This window comes from Hypanus sabinus, chromosome 5 (genome assembly GCF_030144855.1).
Source record: "Hypanus sabinus isolate sHypSab1 chromosome 5, sHypSab1.hap1, whole genome shotgun sequence".
Lineage (NCBI taxonomy): Eukaryota > Metazoa > Chordata > Chondrichthyes > Myliobatiformes > Dasyatidae > Hypanus > Hypanus sabinus.
The window spans coordinates 37,522,801-37,540,913 of NC_082710.1; the positions used below are offsets into that span (position 1 = coordinate 37,522,801).

General features: G+C 36.8%; 2 protein-coding genes across 2 annotated transcripts in view; one reads left to right on the top strand and one right to left on the bottom strand.

The window, feature by feature from the left end:
* Positions 1-5,998, top strand: part of vps13a (vacuolar protein sorting 13 homolog A) — a 361,176-nt gene extending 355,178 nt beyond the window's left edge. Inside the window, exons 71-72 of the mRNA XM_059969759.1 lie at positions 954-1,028; positions 2,735-5,998. Of these exons, the coding sequence (XP_059825742.1) occupies positions 954-1,028; positions 2,735-2,803 (144 nt within the window). The 3' untranslated portion in view covers positions 2,804-5,998. The remainder of the gene's footprint in view (positions 1-953; positions 1,029-2,734) is intronic.
* A 4,100-nt stretch (positions 5,999-10,098) lies between these two features.
* The window catches only part of LOC132394070 (guanine nucleotide-binding protein subunit alpha-14), a 146,696-nt gene continuing 138,681 nt past the window's right edge, over positions 10,099-18,113 (bottom strand). Inside the window, exons 6-7 of the mRNA XM_059969761.1 lie at positions 14,759-14,912; positions 10,099-11,743 (exon numbers count right to left, since the gene is read on the bottom strand). Of these exons, the coding sequence (XP_059825744.1) occupies positions 11,553-11,743; positions 14,759-14,912 (345 nt within the window). The 3' untranslated portion in view covers positions 10,099-11,552. The remainder of the gene's footprint in view (positions 11,744-14,758; positions 14,913-18,113) is intronic.

Below are 18,113 nucleotides of genomic sequence, written 5' to 3' on the forward strand. Positions count from 1 at the left end.
TGTTAATACACAGCCAACTGCTTTGTCACCAAGTTTGCAGCCTTGGGACTCTTTCATTTCAAAATCTCTGTGATGGAATACTTTCAAACATTTTTGTTTCCATCACCCTCTAATGTAATCTCTTTATTGCCAATATTCTTGTTTAACTGCAAACCCTCCCCTCCATAATCCTTCAATTTATCAACTCTCAAATCTGTGCTGCTCTTTCTCAGTTTGCATCTTTACCAATAGGTTACTACTCCTGCTGTACTACTGCAATGACCCTAATGCTGTAGCTATTACACTGTGATGTATTATATTTTTCTCTTGCCACAGCTTGAAAGTAACTAAGTGCACCATCTTATTGTAAAGCCTCTCCTTCCTAGACGAGTACATAAAATTTTACTCTTTCCTATTTAACTATAACCAAATGCCTGCAATGGCTTCTCCTGCTACCATGCACTTTAAACCAAGTAATGAATCTATGGCTTTCTCAAATTTCTAACCTATATGTGGTTGTGTCTTAATTACAATAATTTTGCTTCCAGACTTTTCCAATACTTTGCTAGTCTTGCATCTATTTTTAATTTATGCTCATCTAAAACCCTGTGACTTTTGTCCTTTGTGTTCATTAACTGGTAGTACAGCAGTTTTAGCTCTCCAGCCTTCCATGGCCCCTTCCCTTCCTATCTATATAAATCTCCCATAGTTCAAAAAAAATTGCAAGTTGTATTGGCCTCAAATTCTGGAATTAATTTCCCGTATCTCTTTTAAAACGCTGCTCCCTCTTTCACTAAACTGATAACAGCTATTGGTTCTTTCTTTGATATTTTGTGATGTTTTAATACATTATAGAAAATGTATAAAGGAAGAGTTTTAAAATTAGGCTTGTCATATTTTACAGGCAACTGAAGAACACATTGCTTTGTATGGGTTATTTATTTTAGTTTAACATCTACCCTGTTTTATTAAAGGAACGGGTCAAGTCAGTTTTCCATGCAAAAGAATATGGAAAAATTGTTAATTTCCGATCTGAAAATGATGCAAAGGTATTGTTTCTTTTTTAAATTGTACATTGTTTATAGCAAGACCCACTGAAATTTTCAACAGTGAACTGATTTTTAAGTTTAATACCTTCATGCCCCTGTGCCTTCCTTTCTTTGTATGATGTTTGATTTTGATTCTGAGATTCCATTGCTGTCAAACTTTGAGTGTTGAGATTGAAGTTAGAAAGAGTGTAAGTGTCTGTCTTTGTTGAATGAGTTATGTGAACAAGTGCAACCTCAGACTAGAGGACAGGATTGCAAGTAATGGTCCTAACTCCAAGACACCATGAATTAACTTTTTTTTAAAAATCACAATATGGTTAACTAGCAAGTCCCCAGGAAGCATGGGAAAGAACAGAACTGAGAAAGTTTCAGAGGAGTGTGGCCAACCAGAGGCAAGTTCGAAAGGAGTGAGAGAAGTGAAGCCCTACTGAGTGGGAAGTGTATGAGAATAAGGGTGCAGAGCAAGTATCTGGTGAACGAAAGGATTTCTGAATGATCAGATCTATTTACTCTTTAAATAACTATTTTTAAATGGGCCACAGTTGCCATAAGTAAAACAAGAAATTAGGGATGTTCAACTGACAAATTAGAGGGAATTATATGTAATTGAAAAATAACCTTTCTCATGGTGAGAATTCCTGCATTTACTCCATTTCCTTCTATGCTCTCCCTCTCTAAATTTCTCTTAAACAGTTATTTATATTTGACTCCACCACCTCCTCTGATAGACGTACAGTATATTAAATACTCATTTGAAATTCCTTCATCTCACCTTAAATCTATATTGTTTTTCATACTTATACCATGCAAAAAGAATGCTATCTATTCTATGTATACCTCTTAAAATATAACATTCCTAAAAGCTCACCCCTCAGCTCCAGGTTAAACAAATCCTGTCTGTATCTCCCCATAAATCATGTCTTTCAATCCAAGCCATCTCTTTCATAAATCTCATCTTTTTACAATGCAAATGTACAGTATCATTTCTTTAATGTAATATCTGGAACTATTCACAATACTCGGAAGTGTGATTTAACAAATGTCTGGTGAAGTCACAATGTATCATTCCAACTTCTATAAGTTAAGCATTAACCTATGCAGCCATCACCATTTTATCTACTTTTGTTGCCACTTCCAGGGAACTAGAACTTGATCTCGAAGATCCTCTGTTCACCAACGTTCTTCAGCACCTTACCATTTATCAAGTATATATTGTTACCTATCTTCCCAAAATATATCCATTAAAAATGACAGGATCAAATTCTATTCTGCTCATACTGCACCCAAGGTAGGGGTGGAATTGGGAAACCAGCAGGTAAATGATGGATGCAGGCAGGGGGAATAAAAGGAGGCAGATGGAGGACAATAATAAGCAAGAACACAGACTGACAGTTTTGGAATCCACCTTTACCTCTCCTCAGAGCATTACTCCCCCTCTTCTCTTTATATCCCATCTCTGTCCTGAAGCTTGATTTCAGCAGGAGACATTAACAATTCCTCCTTCCCTAAGCACCAACAAGGGTCCCAGCACTGATCTATGCAGAAAACTACTGGCCACTGACTTCCAATAAGTATCCTTCTACCTTTTTGACTATTCTAAATACCAACTATTACTCTTTAACTTAATTAAAACTACAATCTCATTAATTGAAATAAATTTTACTTTTAAATCAATAATCTTACTGTTCTTTCTTCCTCGCCTCCAGTGGATTCTGGAAAAATTGCAAGAAGTGAGAGAAAGTGGCACACATGATCAGCATCCAAGACGTGAATGAGTGTTGAAAATTTCATAACAATTACATGTGTTAAGTAGAATTTAAATTACTCAATGAATTGTATCTAATTGAACAGAAACTTGTACCTATCTAGTGGAGTAATCAGCAATATGGGATAATGTAATCCATTTTAACTTATAATTTTGATTTGTATGTTTTAGTTCCTCTATTCAGAAATAGTAATTAGAATTTAAAACCCTCAACTGTACAATAACTGTTATTGTAATTTTGTTTTATTGAATGGTTAAGATCAATCAGGTATGGAATCTTAAGCATGGAATTATTCTGGATGCCTCAGAATAGAATTGAACCATTTTCTAATAAATGTGCCAATGTTTTCTTCATAGTTGGGCTTCTGAGCTCTATAGAGTGACTCAATGTCATGTTACTAAGTAACATAAATAACTAGAGGAATACAGATATTTGACACCTACTACAAAAATTCATAGAATTAACTGAACTTGTTTTTAAGGAAAATATGCATTACATATTTAAATATAGTAAATAAATTAATTTTTTTGCAGAACTGGGAAGAATTAGTAAAACAACTTAGTTATCATTTATTGATCAAATACCCAATGCCCTTTTTGATTATTTCCATTACCTTTCAATAGATCTATATACAAAATTATGTATCAAAAATTGATATACGATTACCTGATGTATTCTTGTAAATAATTAATCATGCTATTTATACACAAAGCTCTTAAAAGTTGTATTGCAGTTGCAGTGTTTTAAAGGCCATCTAAATCAATTTGACAGTGGAAATTCCAACTGATCTAGACATTTTCTTTCTATGTTTAATCTACTAAGTACAGTATAATAGAATCCCTAATGTATTTTAAAAATTCATAACTTTTAAAGATTTTGTCAACTGATGTTTTCAAGAATTTTTTAAATATTAATTGCAGAATGCTCTGCATGCTCCAATTTGTCTATCTCAATGTTTTCAATGTAAGCGTTAAATACATTTGGGAGTGTATATATGAAAATAGCATCTTTATTTGAATTTGATCATAGATACCTTTGAAAATCAGTTTTATTAATTTCAATTAAGTTTAATTTTTATATGGATCATAATCATGCTTAACTTGTTTTAAATTGTCTTAAATAATATGCAATTTTCTACAATTTCCATTATGTAGCTGCACTTTGGGGAAAAATGTGAATATAAGAATTTTGTGCTTTTTAATTAATATAAATTGGTAGTTAAATCTGATGCAGCAGGTGTTATGCTAATTACTTTCAGAAGCATCATCTACTAGGAAAGAAAGTATAATATAATTTAGAGGGAGGGACTGGCTACATTTTTGCAAACTTGCATTTAAGACAGTATTTTGCTCTCCTTGTCTATGTTGACTTGTCTCAAAAGGAAATGAAAATATGGTGTAGATTGGATAGCAAGAGCAGAAAACCCCACAGGTTTCAGACCAAAGGCTTTTTCTGAAAATGTTCCGTAAAATAAATCCTACACAACTAATACTAGATAGATGAATGGGATCAGTACAATTTATAATTCCACAAATGTACCCTTCCAACAATTCCACACTTTTTTCAAGAATTCTTGACTTCCATTGTGCTTTAAATCAGAATTAAATGTTGAATATTGCCATGTTATGGCTCCCCGTAAGTTAAGAACAGCTGAATAGAAATACAGTACTGGTGTTATCATGCATCCTTTCAATATTGACAGCATGTGCAGTTAAATGGCTATTTTGATCATTTGTATTATCAAAGCTTATTTTAATTCCTAGCATTGCTCATTTTGCTAAGTTTAGGGGGGGGGCAGGTGTCACTCTATACAGTGGTGTGAACTTATTATCATAACCTTGAGTTCAAATTCCAACATAACTCATAGGGAATATAAATTTATTTAGTTAAATATGGAAGAGAAGCTATCATCACATTGTCCATGAAACCTACTTGTTTTAAAACCACATCCACTTTCCCAAGGGCTTTTGTGCTGGGGTGGTAAAAAAAAATGTGTTGTTGTGATATAATTTGTCCTAAGTACAACGTCACAATCACAACTTAACTAAATTTTAAAGGCAATTAGGGATGGGTAATAAATGCTGGCCTTTTCAGCCACAATCTGATCACTTTAAAGGTACATAGACATTCATGGATTTAGCTGAAAGCAACCTACCCAAGGTTTTAAATGGATCAGATGAAAAGTGGCTGTTAGTACACTTGGAGGAATGGAGAATTTTGCTGCACTGACAGCAGACGCTGGGGTGGGGGGGGGGGGGGATGTTGAGGAGGAGATAAGATCTGCTTAATTGTTCTTTCCAATAAATGAGTATGGCATCAGGAAAGAGTGAAAATTTATTTTGTTCAACATCTATGCACCTGCAAGTACAAAGTCATGCAATAAGGCCCTAGAGCCTGAGAGTAGTTTATAAATGTTCTTACCTAATCACAAGGTAAAATCTACTCTCTCAGCTTGCAGGTTAGACCATGAGAATGTTTGTATCAAGTAGCAAAGTCTTCCTTTCCAAATTCTGTAACTAGGAAAAGGACCAGTTGATATTTTCTTTGTGCTATGCAATCTACTGCAGAATAAATGTCAAATTCACCCTCCCATTAAGTATGCATATAAATTAATTCAGGTGTAGAAGTTAATGTAAATCATTTGCATTATGATAGCTCAGTTAATGGAAATATGACATGAACTGTTGTTTACAGATGTATCCTTTCAACAACCATTTTTATCTATTAAACAATGACAAAGTTAAACAATTAAGTCATGATTTATTATTTGAGCTGTCTCTTGATTTTTTTTAAACTTTATACTGCACCATGGGTGCCTTTGAACAACAGTAAATTTTGTGAAATTTCATGTACATTGCAAGTGTACTGCAATGTAGTCTGCATTATTGAGAGGCTATTTCTTGCCAATAACACAGAGCTGCATGAATATCTGGCAAAGTATGTTGTAGACATTAAATTATTACAAGCTTAACTTTAAGGGCCAGTGTTCTCTCAGGAGAATTACAAGCTACACTGTATCCAAATAACTTGAGCATGTAATGCCCAGGTGTAGAAATGTAAATGGTTTCACATGATCTTTCCTGCTTTTCTTTGGTTCATGCAATGAATGAATTAAAGAACCTAGGCTAAAATTCAACCTACTACTTTTTTTGGAAATGCTTTTCTTTGTAGACTAGGTAGTACCTTGAGTATATTTAAATAAAAAGTCCTTGAATACTCCAAACAAGTGTGTGGTGTATTGCCAGAGCAGTTTTGTGTACATGTCTTAATGTTTTTCACTTGGTTGTACTTTTTACTAGACTCTTCTAAATGTGCAAAGCACAGTGGAAAGTTGGAAAGGAATTCAAATTATAAATCTATGTGAAGGATTTGGTCATGCCGTGCTTAAAGTCTGCAAATTAAAAGCAAAGATTGCACATTGTTGAAATGACATTAAAACTAATCTTGGAAAGACATAGTTGAGGCAGGATCTTTGGAGTAAACTTGAAATGGTAGTTGTTTTAGATGTTGTTAGACCTCAGTTCCCATTTGTATATACTGCAAAATTATAAGTCACATTTCCCAACAAAAGTAATATTTGATTCATGAGTGTTTTGTATATGAATTAATTCAAAGAGTATCGCAGGAAAAGAACCTCAGTTTGTAACAGACTGTGGTCAATGTACTTGGCGAGTAGGTTGCACAGGCCTGCACTTTCACCTACTCAGCCTCTAAGACTCAAGTAAAAATTAAATCCTCAGTTAACGAGGATACACTAAACAGTTATGGTTTAAGCAGTGTCCAACTTTGATTATATCAGCAAAAATGAGGAAATCTGCAGATGCTGGAAATTCAAACACACACAAAATGCTGGTAGAACACAGGAGGACAGGCAACATCTATAGGGAGAAGTGCTGTCGACGTTTCGGGCTGAGACAGGGCAGAGCCTGGCCTGCTGTGTTCTAGTTACAGAACCTGGGCCTTTACCTCCTTCTGCAATTGGATCCTCGACTTCCTAACTGAAAGACCACAATCTGTGCGGATTAGTTATAATACCTTCTTAACGCTGACAATAAACACTGTTGCACCTCAGGGGTGTGTGCTTAGCCCACTGCTCTACTCTCTCTGCACCCATGACTGTGTGATAGGCAAGAGCTCAAATACCATCTATAAATTTGCTGATGATAGAACCATTGTTAGTAGAATCTCAGATGGAGACGAGAGGGTATACAGGAGTGAGATATGCTAACTAGTGGAGTGGTGTCGCAGCAACAACCTGGCACTCAATGTCAGTAAGTCGAAAGAGCTGATTGTGGACTGCAGGAAGGGTAAGACAAAGGAACACATACCAATCCTCATAGAGGGATCAGAAGTGGAGAGAGTGAACAGTTTCAAGTTCCTGGGTGTCAATATCTCTGAGGATCTACCTGGTCCCAACATACCGATGTAGTTATAAAGAAGGCAAGGCAGCAGCTATACTTAAGAGTTTGAATAAATTTGGTATGTCAACAAATACACTCAAAACTTATACAGATATACCTTAGAGGGCATTCTGACAGGCTGTATCATTGTCTGGTATGGGGAAGCTACTGCATAGGACCAAAAGAAGCCACAGAGGGTTATAAATTTAGTCCGCTCCATCTTGGGTACTAACCTATGAAGTACCCAGGATATCAAGGAGCAGTGTCGCAGAAAGGCAGCATCCATTTTTAAGGACTTCCAGCACCCAGGGCATGCCCTTTTCTCATTGTTACCATCAAGTAGGAGGTACAGAAGCCTGAAGGCACACTCTCAGTGATTCAGGAACAGCTTCATCCCCTCTGCCATTCAATTCCTAAATGGACATTGAACCCATGAACACTACCTCACATTTTTAGTATATAATTATTTCTGGGTTTTGCAGTAGTTTAACCTATGCAATATGTATACTGTAAATTGATTATTAATATCTTTTTTCTTCTATATTACCTATTGTATTGAACTGCTGCTGCTAAGTTAACAAATTTCACGACACATGCTGGTGATAATAAACCTGATTCTGATATATAGAGTGGACAGCCAGAGATCTATTCACAGGGCAGAAATGGCTAATAGGAGAGGCACAATATTAAGGTGACTGGAAGAAGGTATAGGGATGATGTCAAAGGGTTTTTTTTAAATCACACAAAGCAATGGTTGCATGGAATGTGCTGCCAGGGTGCTGGTAGAGGCAGATACATTAGGGATATTTAAGAGACTCTTAGCTAGGATGAAAGTAAAATGAAAGGCCACGTGGGAGAGAAGGATCAAATTGCTCTTAAGAGTAGGTTAAAAAGTCAGCACAACAGTCTGGCTGAAGTTGTTTGGCGTTCACAATACACAAATGAAGTGTAAGTATTGTCAAATGTAAATTCCTTTCAATGGCATGACTCAAATGACATACAATATTACATCATTGATCCTAGTCTTTCTCAAGAAAACAGGATGAAACATAAAAACAAAGTTTGTGTTTAATTTCAGTATAAACAGCAGCATTATCAAATATGAAAGAATTTTTCAAAATACATTTGAATTAATTATTGACCAACGAAACACCACAATAATAAAAGAATCTTAACAATGTTTGGTGGTCAAATGTTAACATTTAAAAATTATAGGCTTTTTGATTTTTGTACAGAGTGAAATATACACATTTGGCTAATTTTTTTTTTAAAAAGTTAAAAGTATATTGGAATTGTCAAGTAGCTGAAACACATAATAAAAGTGCATTGAAATACCTTCTAATGTCTATTTCAGCACCTGAAAAGATGGTATTTTGCATCTGATTGTAAATGGGAACAGTAACTTTCTGCACTCTGTTCAATATTACATTATAGTATGTATGTTTAGGTTCTAATCCACAACTGCCAAACACAAATTTAAAAATAAACTATTTCCAACTGGAAAAATGTCCGCTTTACAAGCAAAATTAGATGGTTGCTTCAGGCTGGCATGTTTTCTCAGAATGCAAAGTGGCGCTGCCCATCACAGCATGACTGGTATAAAATATTGACATCATGTGCTGAAATATGCTTACAAAATAACTTAATACAATATACAGTGGTGATATTGATTGTTTTTATCCCCACAAAATATAAAGAACTGGAACATAAAGAATCCCATGATTATTTTTGATACAGTGGTATATGTAAAACAGAAGTTGAGTGCAAGTAAAAGGACTTGGGAATTCTGGTGTCAGTGAAAATCTATTTTTATTCTAAACACAAAGATCCCAGCAGAATCATAAATAACTCAAGCATTATCTTTCACATGTAATAAAATATATTTCAGAAAAAAAGTGAACACAATTTCACCATCCATAGGAAAACGTGAATTATTTGGTTATTTACGTTAATGCAACCTAAACTCTTCATTTGCTTCCTAAATCTTCAATACTAATCACATTTCTCTTCTTATTGGGAATTAACTTGAACTGAGAAATTTTGAAATCAGGGATTCCAGAACTGTCCTTGAATCTGTTCTTTTTTTTTCTTACCCCTAACTTATAGTAGCACATTAACAGGAAGCTTTAATTTCCACAGCTGACAAAGCTATTATCTGGACGGAAGTTTGACCATGCAAAAAAACTGGCAGTCCAAAAGCTAAAGTGAGGAGGGTCAAAATTTAATATGTTTTAATTTTATTATACTTTATTTGGTTTGAAATTCCTCTTCTTTTCATGCATTATTCAAGCTTAACAGAAATGGGAGAAGGAGCAGGCTGCCAACCTCATCCTGGGAGGCATATTGACAACTTAAATATTTCAATAAGACCATCAGTCTCTTACTTAATCTGCTTCACAGATTTGAAGATGGATATCTATGTTACACATACCTTTAAAATCTCAAGCTATAAGTAATCTAAAGCAACATGAACCAAATTGTAACAGAAAATGCATTTGCTACATTGGGTCAGGAAAAGTTTGTGTTCCCCTCTGGCTGGACTCCCCTAAAATTGTCACTCAAGATCAAATTAGCCATCAGACCTACCTGGGCTTGCAACCTTTTCCAGAGTGTTCGCCACTGAAGTGGATGATACGCTTGACATTTACACTGACTTCTGAACATAGAGACCATTAGATCTAAAGGTGCCTAATGTGGGATTAAAACCACACATCAGGCAAGTACACCCATGAAACAACATATACATAACTTTTCCCTGTTAATATTTCGGATGTTCTTAGATTTTTTAAAATATGGATTTCTTATAGCATGAATGATTAAATTAGATCCAAATAAGCAGGACAAACTTGTTCACTGAATGAGGAAGGAGATTACACAGGGCCCACCAGGCATTGCAACTTGATATGTAATTCTTTAAATATTTATGGTGTAATAAAAAGCATAATGACTGCAGACAAACTCAAGCAAGTGCATTATGCCAGGTACATTTCATGGAATGATATGGCAAAATACAGATTTTTTTTACAACTGAAATTCAAATCCAATGGCAACTTAATGATATTCAAAAACTGTATTGCATAAACTAAAAAATTAATAAAAATAGATACGTGTTGAAATGGAAAGATTATAGTAACCTCATATGTAAAACAGCAGTGAATTGAATTATAAAAGTCAAAATGAGATTAATGGCAAAAATGTGCACTGTCACTTAAAACTTCAAAACAGACTTTTTTTTATCTTGCACTCCTAAATTGTCAGGGAAAACCTGTACAGTTGAAATTGCTGATAGTTATCCTTTCAACAAATATTCCTATTTAACCATGATAAACAACTTACAGGGCTAAAAAAAGTGCTATATATATAGATATGCATATATATAGGATACATATTTACAAAGGCTTGCAAACATTGATGTACCAATGTGTAACTCCTTTCAGTAGCTGGTAGAAAAATGTCCTATCAAGCCTTGTTTCTTCCATGTTTTACAACTCTAGTATTAAGGTACATACCACACTGTTTAGGAACACAGGCCTTTGGAATTGGCAAACTAACGTATATTTCACCTTGTCATATAAACCTTTCACCTGTTGGAGGAAAGCATTGTACACCATTCTTTGCTAATGAATTCCATTAAAATTTGTCTGAGGTGGTAAACCGTGTTTTTCACATGTTTACTGCAACAACTTATGCTAGAATTTAAATGTTGAATGCATCTGTGGTTTAATGACTATAACTCTAGAATGACTGGATGACATTTTTAAATGTTGAAAGTAACACCTAAGAACTTGTTTGTTCAGCAATCATTTAGAGTTCTCTTTAAACAAATAACTAAAACTGCTCCATGTACTAAATGTAACTTAAATTATGCAAACTATAGAAAAATATGGTTATTTTTATTTTAGGTAATTAGCTGCATTCAGTAAACTACTGGATTCCAGAAATTTTACAATGTGTTTTTGATAGAGTGCCATACATGAAAGTAAATATAAGTGTGTTTTCAGTACTTAGAACTGTGAAATAAGCACGTTTAGGAAAAACATATTTATTTCTTTTGACGTGATCCCCAGGATTGTTTTAAACCACAAAAGCTATTAAAGGTCTTCATTTGAGTCAGAAATGTGCCATACATTGCCAGCACACATTGTTTTTATTCAAACAGAAAAACTCTTAACTATTTGACGAAATAATTCCCAAAAAAATTGAGATCGAATCTGAAATTAAACGTCTGTACAATATTACCAAGTTTGCTGTACAACTGGTAAAATTGGTAAGTTTGCAGGTTCCTAATACAACTAAACTTGCACGTAAAACTCGAGCATTAAAAAATATTAAATGATGAAGAATATATTGTTTGTCCTTTATACCAAGTTAAATTCCTTCAGGTTTAATTGTAGGATAGTGTCCTTGACAGCAGCAAAGACAAACCGTATATTCTCTGTATCTGTAGCACATGTGAAATGAGAGTAGATGACCTTTTCTTTGTCAGGGTTCTGATTCTGATAAGTCTTCAAAATGAAGTCTCGTGCTGCTTTGGCATCTTGCTGTGGACCTATAAGACATCAGAATTATATAAATCAATGGACTTTCCTCACTGAATGCAGTATCTACAGTGTGGCCTTTAGTGTAGGAAGGGCAATGGTATAACTTTGTATTTAAATATTTACTCCGGTTTCTGCAAAGTGAGCTTATCTTCGAGGCATGGCAGGGCAATTTGCATCTGTGGATTTGGGAACTCCATGGTAGCCTCAACAATAGGAAGTGTCATCAGCTGGAGAAGCCCACATCTTGGGGCTTCAGCTACAACTGATGCCATGGCAAGCCATCCACAGAGTTGAATGCTCTGGACAGCTCATTTAAGACTGAATGTCTGACAGACAAAAAAATAAGTAATTCAAGTAAACAAAAGAAAATCTGCAGATGCTGGAATTCTAAGCAAAACACACAAAATGCTGAAGAAACTCAGCAGGCCAGGCAGCATTTATGGAAAAAAGCACAGTTGATGTTTCGGGCCTTCAGCAGTTCAAGTAGACTCTAGTTGGCTTCTTACTTATTAACCAGTGTTCAATTTTTGAGTACCGAAAGGAGCAAGGCTTCCTCTTGACAGCTGCAGCCAGAGCCAAGAATAAGCCACTAAGGTAGTTCAGCTGTGGCAGGGATAGAGGAGAAAGGGTAAGATGGTAATTGTTACAGGGACTTTACAGCTGTTGCCGGTGACACGGTTATCAATGGAATAGTTGCAGAAAATTATGGATGGATGGGGAGAGGGGGAAGAGAGAGAACGAACTAACAATCAGAGGCCAAATCAGCATTGACTTGGGCAGAAGAAGACGAGGTTCAGCAGCAAAATCTATTTCAAGAGAAAGATTAAGACACAAGATCTCAAAAGGTGTTAACATCCAATACTCCTGGCATAATTTTCGAGTGGATATAGGATTAGAATAGGGCAGCAGGAAAGCACGGACGAAAGAGTCACTGGGACCAGTTCACAGCAAGATGTGACGTGTACAAGCCAGAAACTTTACACCTCGATAGGACTGCAACCGATAAGATTGTCTACATCTGCAAAGGCTGTCAGTGACTGTTCAAATTAGCTTGGCAGAAGGTGGGAAGCTGAGCTAAGATTTAGTAGGGAGTGGAAGGCAGGAGTGTTTGAAAAACATGGGAAATAAGGTTAAAAAATTAGCATGTGAGTAATTTATGTGCTTAAATAATATGCGGTGAATTAAGGGCAAAGACACACTGAAACTACTGTGTGACAACTATTATAGCGACATGGCCTAAAGAGGTGAAGGACAAGCTTCCTAGTTAATGGATTGTAAGATAAAATAGAAAGAGGGATAGAGATAAATTGCCAATATTAGGTAAAAATACACCACAGCTCAGAGAAGGGACGATATAAGAATGAGACTAAATGGGTTAAGATAAAGGATAAAAAATGAGAAACACACAGTTGGAACTATTCTCTGGGTTCTAGGAACACATATTCCACAAAGAGCATTTGAATCTGGAAACCCCTGAATGTTAATGCACATAGAGGCCAACACAAGACAAAAAAGGAGGGGAAATTAGTAGAAAGCTGTGAATTGGACAGAAAATATAAGAGTGAAATTAAAAAAGAATGTAAGAAAGTAAAGCAAATAAAATAAAACACTAAGATATTAATGCATAAACTAAGAGTGGGGCCTTTAGTGACCATAGATTAACTTGTGCATGAGCATGAAGAACATGGGTAAGGTGAACAAATACCTTACCAGGAAAGTGAAGTCAACATTTCAGTAAAGGTGAATGAGTAAAAACTGCTGAATGGGATGAACATAGTGACAAAAGAAGAATGAAAGGGGTTATCCTTAGCTGTGGTTGCAAAATCCAACCCTGAGTTTCAGCATTATGAGCAGAGAACTGCCAACACTAAGTTGGTTTAAGTGGGAGAAAGGAAGAAATTCAATATTTACAGGTTTGTTCAGTGAAATCCTTTCCATGGACATTATAACTTTCCTTTGGAAAGACACAGATTAATTGAGAACAGTAGCATAGATTTAAGGAAGGTTGCATATAACCAACAAGTGAATTATTCAATGAGGTAATAAGCAGAGTCAACTATGGCAGCAGTGCATTTCATGTCATCTGTGTGCATTTTAAAAGTGAATTCCAGATAATGAATACAGGCAAAATCCCTGGAATAATTTGGAGAACTACGAGAAGCTGCAACTAAAATATGAATATCATACTGTTTAGCGATCTTTCAGTCTTCCTCTTGTTCAAAACTGAAAAACGTTCAAAGGGTCAGGGGCCCAAATTCATTCCTTCACTGGCAACTAGCTCAATCATGGTACTGTTGTCAGTCCAGAAATGATCTTCTAACTCAACATTCTGAGCCTCACAGTACCAATCCCCACTGTCCATACCTGACATGCTCTTTTGTCAATTTGTAATACACCGCCTAGCCTTTCTTCCTCTAAGCACCATGCATTTCAACATATGCACAACTTCACACAATGCACTGAAAAGCTCTTTACCCGTTTCTGCAGTCCACTTCACCATATTGGTTCCCAATGCCTTTAAACCTAAAACATACCATTTTCATCAAACCCACTGATACTTCTGATCTAATTATAAACTTTTCCAGCAAAACATATCCTCAGAACTTCACCAAGATTACACTTTTCAATAATATTCTTTAAAGGAAACTGGATCAAATGGGATTAATTCAAGAAGACAGAAGTTAAAAATAAAATAAAGCATAATAAAAAGTTTAATAATATATTAAATTGAGAAAATTTCTAAAACAATTCATCCTAGAAATTTGAAGTCTTAAAGAAAGCTGTAACAGGACCAAATAAGGGTAAGTTCATTACTGAAGAGCAATAGCAATAATGCCAACACACATTTGTAAATATTGTTCTAGTACTGAGCATCACATTTGCATATATTAATCTTAACTATCATTTTGTTTTCATAAAGCAGACACCCTCACTTTTAACCTTCAAACTAATACAAGACTCATTCTGATATTGTGCATCATGTATAACTAAGTGAATTAAATTATTTCCAGGAAAACACTCACCATCATATTCTGGGAAGTAATCAACTAGATGAGAATACATGATCTTTTCTTCCAGGAGATCCTTCTTGTTCAAGAAGAGGATGACCGAAGAGCTATGAAACCAGGGATAGGTGATAATCGTCTTAAATAATGCTTTACTCTCCTCCATTCGATTCTATAAGTAAATACAAAGCATTTCTATATCAGCATGTAGCTTGCAACAAATATCCAAAAGAAGGCAAATTGCCTGTGTATTAATGCTTCAGAGCCTCTCAAATAAACCCTGGGCAGGTCAATTCTATACAAGTTATAAATGTTGCACTGTTTGTTTACATACAAAAGTATCACAAGATTTCCTACAGCAGTCTGCACTCATTTACGGAATGTGGGCAAGATCTCTATTGATTGCCAATTTCTAATTGCACTAAAAGTGGGGGTAATGTGCCACTACTGTGCTTTTGCTGGAGGTATCCCCAGCAAGCTTCCAGGTTTTACACTCTGAGGCAGTGATGGAGCAGATACACATTTCCACATTGGAATTGTGTGTACTCGAAGGGGAACCTCACGGGTTACGTTGTCTTTTACAATGGTACTGATGACAGCTGAGGTTTGCAACTCCAGTGTATTTGTAGATGGCTAGTGATGAAAGGAATGAATGAATGTTCAGGCAGTTTAGGGAAGCTTTACCCTGGATGGTGTTCAGTTCATTGAGACTTACTGGAGCTGTACTGATCAATGCAAGTGCAAATATTTCACCAAATTCCCATCTTCTGCCCTGTGGAAAGAATCTGAAGTTTCAGGAGTTGAGTCAATCACTGCTGTATATACAGCCTCTAATCTTCTCTTGGAGCAACAGTACTTGTGTAGCACATCCAGTTGAGTGTCTTGGCAATGATGAACCCCTAGCATGTAACACTAGAGGACTCTGTCAGCGTAAAGTTAATGAATATCAGATTTAGACAGCTAGTGTTTCTCTGTTCAGCAGAATTCATGTGTGAGATGGATTACTCGCAACACGCTTCTGGCTGAACATCAGCCTGGTCTTGAAGCATTCACTGGCTGCATCCCACTACTCAGCGTTTTTCTTGAAGCTCATTTCTCCTAGCAGCATGGCATTGATCTGATCCATATAAAGCAGTGGATGGTGTCTATATGGACTTCAGGAAGGCCTTTGACAAGGTTCCACACGGAAGGTTAGTTAGGAAGGTTCAATCATTAGGTATTAATATTGAAGTAGTAAAATGGATTTAACAGTGGATAACTGTCAGGTTGGAGGCCGGTGACTAGTGGTGTGCCTCAGGGATCTGTATTGGGTCCAATGCTGTTTTGTCATATACATTAATGATCTGAATGATGGGGTGGTAAATTGGATTAATAAGTATGCAGATGATACTAAGGTAGGTGGCGTTGTGGATAATGAAGTAGGTTTTCAAAGTTCGCAGAGAGATTTAGGCCAGTTCTTAGAAGAGTGGACTGAATGATGGCAGATGGAGTTTAATGCTGATAAGTGTGAGGTGCTACATTTTGGTAGGAATAATCCAAATAGGACATACATTGTAAATGGTAGGGCATTGAAGAATGCAGTAGAACAGAGTGATCTAGGAATAATGGTGCATAGTTCCCTGAAGGTAGAATCTCATGTGGATATGGTGGTGAAGAAAGCTTTTGGTATGCTGGCCTTTATAAATCAGTGCATTGAGTACAGGAGTTGGGATGTAATGTTAAAATTGTACAAGGCATTGGTAAGTCCAAATTTGGAGTATTGTGTACAGTTCTGGTCACCGAATTATAGGAAAGATATCAACAAAATAGAGAGAGTACAGAGAAGATTTACTAGAATGTTTCCTGGGTTTCAGCACCAAATTTACAGGGAAAGGCTGAACAAGTTAGGTCTTTATTCTTTGGAGCATAGAAGGTTGAAGGGCGCTTGATAGAGGTATTTAAAATTATGAGGGGGATAGATAGAGTTGACGTGGATAGGCTTTTTCCATTGAGAGTAGGGGAGATTCAAACAAGAGGACATGATTTGAGAGTTAGGGGGCAAAAGTTTAGGGGTAACACGAGGGGGAATTTCTTTACTCAGAGAGTGGTAGCTGTGTGGAATGAGCTTCCAGTAGAAGTGGTAGAGGCAGGTTCCGTATTGTCATTTAAAGTAAAATTGGATAGATATATGGACAGGAAAGGAATGGAGAGCAATGGGTTGAGTGCGGGCCACTGGGATTAGGTGAGTGTAAGCATCGGCACGGACTAGAAGGGCCGAGATGGCCTGTTTCCGTGCTGTAATTGTTATATAGTTGTTACATGGTTACAAATACAGAAAGCTTTTCACGAATTGAAGCCATTTATTGTACCAGTTTTTACCACCTTGACAAATCCAAACCTGATAATTCATAACTTCCAATGGATTACTGCAACACACACAAAATGCTGGAGGAAATCAGCAGGGCAGCCAGGATCTATGGAACAGAGTACAGTCGACGTTTTGGGCTGAAACCCTTCAGGACTGGAAAAAAAGATGAAGAGTCAGAGTAGGAAGGTGGGGGAGGGGAGGAAGAAACACAAAGTGAAAGAAGAAAGTTGGGGGGGTGGGGGTGAGGGGTGACGTAAAGAGCTGGGAAGTTGATTGGTGAGAGAGATACAGGTCTGGAGAAGGGGGAATCTAATAGGAGCAGACACAAGGTCATGGGAAAAATAAAAGGGGAAGGAGCATGAGACGGAGGCAACAGGCAGGCAAGCAGATAAGGTGAGAAAGGGAAATGGGAATGGTGAAAGGGTGGGGGCATTGCCAGAAGTTTAAGAAATTGATGGTCAAGCCGTCAGGCAAAGACATCTAAACAGAATATAAGGTGTTGCTTCGCCACCCTGAGAGGTCTCGTCGTGATAGTGAAGGTGGCCATGGACTGATGTCGAGTGGGAATGGGAAGTGGAATTAAAATGACGGCCACTGGGAGATCCCGCTTTTCCTGGCAGGTGAAGCTCTCTCAATCTGCATCAGGTCTAACCAATATACAAGAGGCCACACAGGGAGCACTGGATACAGCAGATGACCCCAACAGACTCACAGGTCGAGTCGCCTCACCTGGAAGGACTGTTTGGGGCCCTGAATGGTAGTGAGGGAGGTGGCGTAGGGGCACGTGTAGCACTTGTTCTACTTCTAAGGATAAGTGCCAGGAGGGAGACAAATGGACAAAGGAGTCGGGTAGGGAGCGATCCCTGCAGAAAGTGGCGGAGGGGGGCCAGGGAGAGGGAAGGATTACTGCTGCTGATTTGACTATTTCAGTTTTAGTTCAAGGTAAGTTTATTATCAAAGGATGTACGTGCCTCCGTATATCCCCCGAGATTCATTTTCTTGCTGGCATTCACAGTACAACAGTAC